At 41.9% G+C, this 12,446-nt stretch overlaps 2 protein-coding genes across 2 annotated transcripts in view; one reads left to right on the top strand and one right to left on the bottom strand.

The window, feature by feature from the left end:
* LOC6646734 (semaphorin-1A) overlaps nucleotides 1-12,446 on the top strand; it is a 122,120-nt gene that overhangs the window by 51,304 nt on the left and 58,370 nt on the right. The window lies entirely within an intron of this gene.
* LOC6646770 (larval serum protein 1 gamma chain) lies at nucleotides 4,473-7,054 on the bottom strand. The gene is made up of 2 exons (XM_002069390.2): nucleotides 6,776-7,054; nucleotides 4,473-6,703 (listed from the first exon to the last, which is right to left on the bottom strand). Exons 1-2 carry the CDS (start codon nucleotides 6,980-6,982, stop codon nucleotides 4,592-4,594), a joined length of 2,319 nt encoding a protein of 772 aa, XP_002069426.1. The 5' UTR covers nucleotides 6,983-7,054; the 3' UTR covers nucleotides 4,473-4,591.

The raw sequence follows: 12,446 nt of genomic DNA on the forward strand, positions 1-12,446 counted from the left end.
TACAAAACCAACTTTGCCAATGGGAGCCGCAACAACACTCCGCTCCCTCTTTTGGATGGGATGGTTGGGGGGTGTTGTGGATGCTCACACACATATCATGCATACACACACACACACACATCAACATACATACATTCGTATGTATGTATGTATAGTGGTCGATTGCCAATGGGGGTTGGTTTATCCCTAACCCGAAATGTAACTCCACTTTCACATCCTCTTCCAATTCCAATTTCCAACCCAAAGCCATAGCCACAGCTAGAGCCAACTCATCCATGGACCAGGTCAACCCTCTGGTGCATAGTTCCGCATTGATGACGTTGATTCTCTACTTTCCTTTGCTGTCTCTGTTTCCTCACTTCCACTTCAATCATAACTGTGTTCAATTGTTGTTTTTATTAACGCATTTCTTTCACCTTTCCCACAGTGAAAGCAAAACAGAGACAACAACAGTAATATGGAAAGACAGTGAGATGAAGGAAAAGAGTCCGAGTGGAAAGGAAGGCAGGAAGAGAGAGCAAATTTTCTCTTTGTTGTTTTTTGGTTTTATTTCCCTCAGCTTTTTCTTTTTTTCGGTTTTGATGGCTTCACCCCGACAACCGTTACATGTGCTTATCTTGTGGCCTTCTTTCTCTGCCTTTCTTTCACGATTTTCCGCATGAACAGTAATCTGTGTGCGTGTGTATGTGTGGGTGTGTATATAAATGTATGTGTGAGAGGTATAGGAGGGAGGCAAAGGACTCCTCCAACAATTGCGCATAATATAAATTAATAATGCAACAATTGCATTTTGTTATGCCCTTTTTCCCTTGCTGCTTCTTCATCTCTTTTTCTCTCTCTCGCTGTATCTCGCTCTTTCCCTCTATCTGGTCTCGCCTGATTTCATTAAATATTTTTGTTGCCCCGCTCACTGTTATCAGCTTTTCTTTTTCTCCGGCTTTTATGACGACTCATCCCTTTCACCTTTTATGGGGCTTACACCAGAAGCCATAGACATGTGGACATGAAAATTATGTCCCCATAACCATTAAATGTGATATGGGTGTGTGTGTGTGTGGTCCCCATTAAATGCATTTGGCATACCAAACAAGCATGCCTCTTACATTTTTACAAGCCTGTTCCGAGCTGGAGAAACATGTTAAGGCTGAATTTTTAGTGTCCTTTCTTCATTTGCCACAATTAATTGGGATGCTAATTGCAATAACTATTTTATTGAAAGTCGGCGTTGTCATTATGATCCTCAGAACATGCCCCTTGATTATTCTTTTCACACCTCCTTTAAAAGATTAGTCGTGCTAGTTGTACCCACTATAGATTAAACCTAGTGAGGACTAATGAACTTTGGTGTTGTTTTCAGTGCTGAGGGGATTATAATTCTTGGAAAGGATTAATTGATTTGGCGGGCTAAAACGAATCAATGTGCCCAGTTAATTAAATAAGGACAATCAATTAAGACAAATTTACTAGAAAATAAAAGCTTCAACGCAGGACTTCTACCTACTACTCCGCCGAGATGCTTAATGTTCTCTCATGTCCTCATGTACTCTATGATGGGAAGAATTAAACAATTTTGGGTGTAAATAGATTGTCGAATTCTTTAGACTTTCATTTAACTAACCTAGAAACACTGATAGATTAATAAAAATGCTAGATGCATATATGAGAATTGAAATGTTGGAAATGTACAACACCAAGAAACGTATTCATATTGAAAAAAAAAACATATTCCAACAAAGTGGATAAAATCAATTTCGGATGTAATCAATATCTACGATGTACATTAATGCATTTTATATATGTAGATAAAGATAATCCGAAATCCTCAACTCATCCCTGTTTGTTCCCTGCTGAAGTAACTGTTTTGCAGGAAGAAAGAAGCTCATTTTTGGCATGTTGATTTGTAGGGAAGGGACTATCAGAAAGCCAGTGGCTAAGCAGAAACTGCAATCTAATGAGCCAAATAGAAGCCAAGAAGACAACTTCAGTACTGCCACGCCCCATAATATCAATATTAATTAGTGTGTATTACGTGACAACATTGGTCAGTGTCCTGGTTCTGTTCCACCCACAACACCTCCCTCCACTGGGCTGGCATTTCCCTACTGTAATTTAGCGCGACTCGTCAGCACGAAGCCTTCTGCGGAATGAGGCTCATAATTGTTTTCGATTTTCTGAATTTGCTTTGCGCCGAGTGTCGTAGGGTGCCAGGACGATGGCCTAAATCAACTAACCCGCTCAGGCCAGATTAACAAATTGATTGGCAACGACATTAACATTTTCATCAGCCTCTGGCTGAGTCACACATTCCGTGTGGGAGGGTTAGTCAAGGGTAGGGAACGGGGTATGCCAGAGTTGACGTTGTAATCCATCATCATTTCGAGTTGGGGGAGAGGGCTTTGAATTTTTATGATTATTATGTATTTGTGCGTTTGAAGGGCGGCCGGCAACAATGGGCGGGAATAACTGAAACAGGAGCTGGGAGTTTGTTAGGCAGGGGGATTTACTATCAACGATTCCGCCATGTTAACCATTTATCGCAACTCATGGCGCACGTTTCTCATTAGATTGAATGGAGTTGTTCATCCGTTAGCTATAGAGCTGGACAGTGGGATTACCGAGTCCGTTGAAAGCAAACATTTGTTTCTCAATATTCCAGAAGGATGAATCCAAAACTGATGAACTTGTGTAAAAAATGTAAAATGATCCTCAAGCGCTTAGCCTCTTCTCTGAATTAAGTTTTCTGCCTAATTATAAAACGAAGAAGATTGTTGCCTCTATTGTAGCTCCTTTCTCCCTAATTTGCCGCATCTCCTGCCACACGTCACAAAAGTCTTGTACATCCCATTGTTATGCCATGTCTTTCCCTCGGCATGGTGGCAAAGTGGCGATAATCATGACTGACTTTTGCAAAAACAACTTTCTCTCTCAGACTTGTGTCGCATCGCCCTTAACGCTTGCGACCCCCCTGGCTGGGTACACGTTTTAATCTCGTTGCCACAGATTTCTATCACTGTCATGGCTGTTGGATGCTGTCGATGTCGCTGACGCTGCCACGGCCAATGCCGCTGTCGGTCTCGTTAACGTTGGCGCCGTCGCGGCTGTTGCTGGCGATGCCATTGTCAGGCTGAGAAGGAGGCTCATCGATACAGAAGTAGGAAGCCTTCCAGCAACGGGCATTGAGGTTTGCCCGTCGCGATGGTGGCTGTGGCTGTTTTTTTCTTTGGATTAACATCAGCTTCAGCATCAGCGCATCCTCCAGCCGGGCCCCTTTTTTTAATGATACACAATTAGTGCGATGATAAATGGTCTGTCAAATGCAGCATCAACGGCGGCAGCAGCAGGGAGCACCCAGTCTTCAGTCCACTTTTTTTTTGTGTTTTTTGTTGTAGTTTGACTCCTTCCTACTTAGCCATCAGAGGCAGGCTATTGATATCTTCAGTTCTGCAGTTCAAGTGAAATATCTACGTCAGAGATGGTCGCTGGAACAAAAACTAATGATGGCTGCCTCCAAGATATCGGATATTAATTGTTACAAATACCAATACGTTGCACTAGGAAGTCCAGCTTGGCCAACGTATTCTCCCGTTGTCCGTGCGTCTACGCCAAAATCAATTAAAATGACTGAAATAAATTGTAGATACAAAGCATGGCAGTACAGAAAGAAAATGTAAGCTTTGTATCAGACTAGTCACTACATAGTTTTGATTAGCGTCATCGCTGTCAGATGCGTCTTTCCCCATGGCGTCGAACTATTGTTCATTGGAAAGGAACGAAAAAGCATACAAATGGACATATGTACATAGAAACATACTTGTTAAAGTAAGTCAGATACTTAATTTCCACCCACTTTGATTAAAGCTCTTCGACTTGGAAAGGATGTTCCTTGCTTATGCATATCTCTAATTGTAAGTAGCTTCAAAGGGATTGGTTAAATGACATTAACTGAGCTCGTTTCGGCAGTCAATCTATTTTGCATTCACCCTATTGCATACAGATATAATAGCATTGTAAATTATCGGTTGCCAAATCAGTTTGCCCCATCGATACGAATGAACGTGGCAAAGTGAATGCCGCTTGTCTTGCAATTGAATTGCGTTACATATAAGTGGTCTATGCGGGACGGAAGGAACGATGGGAGGCAGGGACCATATCGTTTGCATGACCATGACTATCGCAATCGTAGTGGTTTTTTGGATGAATGTGTATCGAGTAACCAGCCCACAAAACATGGTCACTCCCTTTGAGGGGGTTGGTTGATTGTCATCCCTCCCTTTGAATGCCTCCGAGCACTTAACATTTTCAACTTTATTATTAGTTTTTGCGGTTAAATTCGATTCGAGTATAATCAGAGCCGCAGATTGCGGTGTGTATGGCCCATTAATTTGTCGAAGGGCTGTCACTTGTCGGTGACATTGTATTTGCAGCGGTTTCAAGTAGTGGAAAAGCCAAGTTTAATTATATTTTTTTCGGGTCTTTATTTCTTTGTGATTGTTGCTGGTATTTTTTTTTACATATATATTTTTTTGGTTTTGATTTTTCGTTGAGCATTGCAGAAGTAGTGTTAAAGTTAATTACTAGCTAAATCCACCTTCTAGTACTCGATGGAGTAGTCAAACGTGCCGAAGTTGGGATACTTCTGTTCAAAGTACTTGGCGAAGGTGTCGACGTAGTAGATCTTGACATCCTTAAAGTATCCGTTGGGCACGAAGAACGTGTACTCATCGATGGGACGGTCGAAAGGATAGCCGAAGGGTTTGGTGTCCACAAATCGAGTGCCAGTGCCAACGCCCGAAGAGTAGGTGTAGTCGAAGTTGGAGAACTGCTCATACTCCTCGGTGTAGGGTGAGACGAAGAAGTAGAACTGCATGGGCATGCCCTGTTCCCAGCCCTTGGGCAGGACCAGGCGATCGGGGAACGCATTGTGGGGCTCACTGATGTCCAATGGGAACTCGTATTTGCCTTCGCTTGCCAACATAACGTATTTGTAGAGTTCGGTGTAGGTGATGCGATCCTCGGAGGTCCATGCAAAGTCCTTGGAGCTGCGTTTGATGGTGTTCACACCGGCGATGAATGGATAGACGAAGCTGTCGATTTGCACAAAGTTCTGGTTGTTGTATTCCAGAGGAATAACGCGACCATATTCGTCGAACTTGGGTCCGAGGAAGACGCGCACCACACCCTTCTGCACCTTGTCGGATTTGATGGTGAACTCAAAGTTGAAAGGCTTGTGGTTGAGGCGAGCCTGACGGGCCAACAGAGCCTTGTCCCACACAAACTCTCCATCGACGAATGTCATCTTGTCATTCAGCAGGGTGGTGACATCAAAGTCAACAATGTCGAAGTAGGTGACCAGCTTGCTCACGCTCACGTCCTTGATGGTGATGCCCTCGTAGAACAGATCCTTCTGAGTGTATGGCTTCAGGTAGTATGTGAACTTGTAGAACACATCGGTGAACTTCTGGTAGAAAGTGTAGAAGAAGGGATCGCGCATCATGGTCTCAAAGTTGAGGAAGATGTTGGGGAACACCTCGAAGTCATTGTAGTCAACATCGGCGAAGTACATGTGAGCGAGCAAGTACCAGTAGTTAAGGAAGTACTTGTCTTCGGTGTCGGCATTACCCTGCAGGTAGTTGGCAATATACTGCAGAGACTCTGGCTTGTGTAGGTCGATGACAACGCCATCAGCCGTTTTGAAGTAACCATTCTCCAAGACCTTGTTAACGCGGCCGAAGAAGTTCTGCACCTGGTAGAGCATGTCGAAGTTGCCATAGGTGGCAAATTCATAGTAGTTCTTGCGGTAACTGTAGCCCACACCGTTGTAGTAGATCAGTTGAGGATCATAGCCCTGCTCCACTTGTTTGTACCAGAAGAAGTCGGGAATCTCGCCATAGCCATTGGCCAAGCGCTCTTGGTAGTAACGAGCCAGGATCTGTTGGACATTGTAGATCCACCATTCACCGCGACGATCCTTCTCCAAACCGAACTGCTTGCCGTCCAAGAAGAAGGCGTAGTCCATGTTCAGGTAGTACCAGTACGCATTCCAGCCCAAATCTTCAGTGAAGTAAGTCAGTTTGCTATCGGCATTGAAGAAGGCAATGTCCCGGGTGTAGTCGACTGGCATGTAGAACTTCTTCAAGCCCTGCATCACATTCACGTACTTGGGATCGTTGTAGAACTGGCCAAAGTTTTCGCGCAGGAAGAATTTGTCCTCCACATACCAATGCTCGCCCAGACCCATCATCTTCCACCACTGCCAGGTCTTCCAGTCCTTAGTATAGAAGTAGGAATTGTCGCTGAACTCACTGACATCCTTGTACAGAATATCCTTGTACTCCTTCTCGTACATAATAAGCTTGCTGAACACTTCGTAGTCAAACTTCTCGGCTTCGTACACGAATTTGCTGTTGAAGAAGTATTGCGGGAAAATCTCATAGATCTGAGGAAGGATCAAGCCTTGGAATTCGGGTTTGTGAATGACAGCCAGAGTCAAGGCATAGATGAACATGCCCTCGTTCACATGCATGCGGGCCCAGGCCACGTTGCTCACGAAAGTCTCCCAGTCGTTGGCATAGTAGAAGAAATTGAACAGACCATAGGCCTGCTTGTGGTGGGTCTTCACCAGGGAACCGAAGAATTCACCCTTAGGCAACAGTGCGCCCAACTTGTAGGACTCCCAGAATTTTTCCATATAGAAGTCAAATGTCTGCAAAGGCAAATAAAAGCATTAAGTCTTTCTGCACCTCTCTCTCTCTCTCTCTCCCTTTATCATTCTCACCTGGTATTGCGCCTTATCGACTACCAACTGTTGGCCAGCCTTAATCCATTCCTCGAACATGAGAGGGTCATCAACGCGGTAGACAATTTCGAAAAGGAACTTTTGTTTCATCAAAAACTCCTTGTCCGCAATCTTAACCTTTTGTGTGGGCACACTAAAGGCGGCCACACAGCCCACTAGGGCCAACAGCACAATAGTGAGTTTCATCCTCTTCTGGTGTTCCTTCTACAGATCCTGTTCGTATTACTGCTCCGGTTTTGATTTGCTCACACTCTAAGCACCAAGACCTAAAGACTGTTGCCTCTCCCAATGCATTCGTTGTCTTTTTATACCCAAGGAATGCCGCTGCTACTATCCCTACCCCTGGCCCTGATCCCTGGCCCACCTCTCTAGCATCAAAGTCATCATATCAGCCACAGACACAGACACGGACAATGGCACCAACATAGCCTCCCAAAAATAGCAATGCAATGAACATTGCCGCCTTATCATTGGCTGGGCTCTCAGGTGCGATAAGACAACACCACCGGCGCCTCCATTCCTAGTGCATAGACCGCGCATATCTCGCGATGCTATTGTGTAATTATGAAGACGACAATGACTTTGGCATTTGTGCTTATGTGATAATTGTTTATGTTCTTGAACTGCAAATGACACTGGACTTTCAGACTGCACTGTTCTTTCGATCCACTTTGATCTGTTCTTTCCAGTGCGTCTTCAATTCAATGCTGTTCTCTGGTGGCGATAAGGTCGCTGCACATAGTTATTTTTCTATGCTTCATTGAAATGCTTCTTTGTCGACTCAAAACTTTTCCATGCCACATTAATTGGCAGTACATTTCCATGATTTCCACTTATGCATAAAACCTTTCTCTCTCTCTGTGTGTGTCTGTGTGTGTGTGTGCCAGTGTGTGTTATCCACTCATCTATGCTTAGTTAACTTCTACTCACTCGCTCAAAAGAAAAGCCAGCGGCAAATAACAACAAATGCAGCCAGTTAGTTGGGGTGAAAACTCGCTCAAATAAATGCGCAATTAATTTTCATGGCAAAACTCAACAGGAACTTTGGCTTTGGTTTTCGATTTTTCCTTTTTGCCTTTCTTGCCCTCTCTCTCTCTCTCTCTCTCTCTCTTTCTCTACCTTTCTTAGGGTAAGAAGAGATTGTTTGCAACTACAACTTTTACCTTTCAATGGGAAAAATAATAATAACAAGCTGCTTCCTCTTATTTTCTTCCACTTTTCTTCGATGGGCAAAGGAGTAGCGAAAAGTCCACAGAAAAAAGGCGAAATGAAAGCAAGAAAAATAAACAGAAAAAAATATTCTTTTCAATAAAAACAAGCGTGTGAAATATTTATAAATTTTTTCCTTACCCCAATAAAAAATTGTTTGTATACGTATTCCAATTCATACACTTTTCTGGACGGGTGCTTAAGAAAACACAATAAACTTAAGAGTAAAATTATCAGTAAAACTAAAATTTCAATATTTTCTTTAAGTTAAAAATTTCACAAGTCTTAATCGATTTCCCTGCATCGAACTGTTTTAATGCTAAGAAATCACACAAATCCGATCAAATGAATCCGGTGACCTAATGGACCTCTTATCCTTGTTAGGGTATTTTTTCTAAACAAACATTTTCGCTTTCCTCCCTCTCTCCCTTCCTGCCACCTAACTTCTCTGTTACTTATTTTTTGATGAAACTTTTTCTTATTAAAATATTGGTTGTTTGGTTTGGGTTTTTGCTTGGGGCTTGGAATTGAAAGTTTTACAAAATACTTTTAATTTGTTGTTCCCTTCCCTCACTCTGTGTGTGTGTGTGTGTTTGCGCACAATTCTTAATTTATTTTCGACATGGGAAGGAAAAAAAGAAGCGAAATCAAAATATGCAACGGCCGCAAATGAGCAAAGTTTGCTTCGCATTATATTTTGTTTCGCTTTCCGTGTTTTGTGCAACTTTGGCAAATGCTGCAGAATTTATTACTTTTGAAATGCGGTTGCGCATAAATGTGCAACAAACGAAAAGTTAAGATGTAACAAACTACGATTCGGCGTCGGGCGTCGGGCGCCGACCTCCCAAACGTAAATGAAATGAGAAATCCGCACATAATTGCAAATGCGTGAGATATTTGCCAAATGGCAAAATTATGAAAATGAAATGAAAAGGTTTACCACCAGCAGCATCGCAGAATTTTATCATCATTCTGACCCAGCTTCATCAGCATCAAGTTTTATTTTGGTTTGCCTTCCGTTGATTCTCTTTTCAATTCCTGTTTGTTGCTTTTTTAATATTCCATCCAGGTTTGGGCCTTGAAGGCATTTTGACGCCTCATCATTGGGTAAGCTCCAGTGAGGTTGACGACGATAACGCTGACGATGATGATGATGATGATGATGATGAGGAGGCCCGATGATGGTGAAACTTTTTGTTTACAGCTTTGGGACAATTTTTAGAGGGTTTAGCTGGGGGTATAAGTTAAAAAAAGAAAAAACGAAAGAAACGAAACTGAAAACATAAATATAATTTCTAATCAACTTAACTGACCTTTGACTAATCTAGTGCCCGGCTTGCCTTACTGATTAGAATTTTGTTTTCGCTTTCGGGTGACAAATCAAAATGTATTGCACATTATAGGTAAATTAGTTTCATCGTGATTAGTCATTAGAAAAAACTTGGGAAACTATCTGCCAAAAACTAAAGTCAATTAATGCAACAAAGATCTTATGTTTAGTTTTAGCATTATAATCTTATTGTTTAAATCGACTGTAACGACCTCGTTAAACAATTGTTAAAGCTTTTTTCAGTAAATGAAGAGAGAAGGGCCGTTACGGGAGGGCCAAGGGTTTGATCTAAAAACTCGTTTAAAACTGTTTTAATGGCATACAAATCAGAGATAGAACTAACTGACTGATAATGATACTCTTCAATGCAACGCCCCTCGAAAGGTTGAAACCTACGCCCATGCGATGGCCAACAATTGTCAACTGACCAAAAAGCTTTCATTGTTAAACGCAGGGAATTCATGAATATTGCATACACTTCGATTCCCCCAGATGGGCGGGTCACGGCTCGACCCACATAATTGAGTGCTCTTTTATTTAACATGCAAAATTAATGGTCGTGCTCAATATAAATACAATAAAACTATTAATCAATAAGAGCTCATATGCAGCAAAAAAGGCCCAACAAAAAAATGTAAAAAATTGCCAAGTGTAAGGGAAATATGAAAAAGTTTTGCCCATTTGATAAATTTAATGGAGTTAACAAAAGGAGCGGCAATTATATTTTAAAACTTTTTACAGCCCTTTGGATCACAATAGTTACATACATACATGTAACTGTGTGTAGGTATGAAAGAATAAGTGTGTGTGTGTGTTTTTTTTTGTTTTGCGTTTTAAGAGCTGTGGCAGAACATAGCTGGTCCAAGATTCACTGAGCTCGAAACACAAAAAGTCTAGGGAAAGTACAAGCACTAGCTGGGGAAAAAATAATAGTAACAGCGCATGGGCGGAGCTGTGTGATAGGGGATGGGACCTGCCACAGGAGGGGGGATGTTTGGGAGTAACAATAGCGCCAAAGTTTCAAGTGGGCTCGCATGAGGGGAAATGTGTAACCGGCTTTCATGGAGAGGGGATTTTAGGTTGTATGGTGAGGGGGGTGAGGGGTGCAGGGTGCAGTGGTTCGTTGGCATCTGTTCAGCGTTGTAGCACATATTCCACTTTTGCCTTTTATTGCCTTCTCCTCGCTGGCTTAGTTGTAACTCAGCTTGGGGTGCTCTCTCCCCTCCCCTCCCCTCCCCTGCCCACGATTGTGGCCATCGTATGAATTTTTCTCTTTGGCATTTCATTGTTTTAAAACAGAGCCCGGCACTCATATCCCCCGGGGGACGAACACGTTCGGCACCTCGTATGCGTGTAACCGAACAGCTGCCGAAGTCCTCACACAAAATTATCATGAGCAAGAGGGTGGGTTTTAGTTTCCCTCAGCATTTCGACGCAAGCAGATCTATGTCGCTTTGTTGAGAAAACACACATGAAAAAATTGATCGCTGCTTTGTTTTCTCTATCTTTTTCTTGCATTAGATTATTTGCTGCACTCGTTTTCTTGATTTGAGGCAGAATTTGATGAAGTTTCATTTTGGGCAGTGTAAAGCAACATACGCACACAAGCAAGTGCACACATACAACTAAACTTTTTTAGCGCTCTCTTTGTGCCGGGCCCTGTTTTAAAACAGAGGTAGGCGCCCATAGCCCGTGCGGGCACTTTTGCTCGGCAATTGCTCGTGTGGCCGTCTGTGTGCATGCCGATGTGAGCACGAAGTACAAGTTGAGTGCATAAAAAAACAGCTAGTGTCGCACAGACTTTTGACGAAAGCAGTACTATGTCGCTTTGTTACGCAGCTACACGCAGAAAAATTAATGCTTCACTTTCTTACATGGCAACAACAAAAATATTTTGCCATTATTTATATTTTGTCCCAATAGGGTAAAAAGTATATTACAATATAAGCGAATCCACATTTTCGACAATGAAATTAATTAAAGATTCAATTCGAAATAGTCTTACTGATAGCTATTTAGAAGATCTCCTTCGTATAAAAAGTTATCCAAACAATATAGAAGTAAAGGAAATAGTTGAGTTTCTGAACAACAATTAGGTCGGAATTATTATTTTTCACTTGCAGTTTAATTTTTTTATTCGTTTCTTCACATACGATTCGCGCAGTGTAAAGCAGCTTACGTACACAAGCAAGCGCACGCATACATTGACAGTTTGAGCTGGCTCTCTTTGTGCCTACCCCTGTTTTAAAACAATGTTTCCCCAGCTGACTTTGATTTGCCATCTCACTCGCATTGTCTCTCTTTGTATTTTTGGTTTTGTTTGTAGTCGCTTTTTATTAATTTCATTTGTAGCAAAAATCTGTTTAAAATTTTAGCATAAATTTAAAAAAAAGAATTTTTTGTCTTGTACAATTATTGAATAGTTATAATCAACTGATGTTTTTCGATCGACAGTATTCCATTTAGCTTTTCAGATTCTTTTAACATATAAAATGTATATCAACAATGTTCTCCTCAGTCCCTAAATTTAGCAAAAGCTGAATTTTAAATGTTGGTTCTTTGTTTGTTGTTGTTGCTCTGGCTGCTGCTGTCTTCCACATCCCAAAGGCACTTGAAAATGTCTGCTGAGGGTCCTTTTTATTTTATTTTTCACGATGCCTCTCTCCTTTGAGCACATGGCGAACCGTAACAAAGTTTTGCCCGAAAATTAAGTTGCCTTCCTGGCCACTGTGCGAATTCAATAAATTTGCCTGAGGGGGAACGATGCGCATGTGTTTTTGGAACAAGTCGAAATATATAGCAACAATAACGACAGGATACAGCAAGAGCACCACGAAAGGCACAAGATGTCGACATTCAGTTATTCTGCAACGAAAGAATTAACATTTACCCATTAGAAAGAACCTTTGCAATGTGTTACCATGAACAACATTAAATATTGTGAGAGAACTTCGTTTACCAACTGCATTCGAGAACGTGCGAATAATAGCTGCCACCGCCTTTGCAACCTTCTTGTACCATTATTTGGTACTGTAGGATTTTGCGGTGGAAAAAGTGCGTAAAAAATATATATTTCTCGTTTTAGTTGTTCGTTACCTTTGTTCTGGTTGG

The sequence above is a fragment of the Drosophila willistoni genome (genome assembly GCF_018902025.1).
Source record: "Drosophila willistoni isolate 14030-0811.24 chromosome 2R unlocalized genomic scaffold, UCI_dwil_1.1 Seg167, whole genome shotgun sequence".
Taxonomy (NCBI): Eukaryota; Metazoa; Arthropoda; class Insecta; order Diptera; family Drosophilidae; genus Drosophila; species Drosophila willistoni.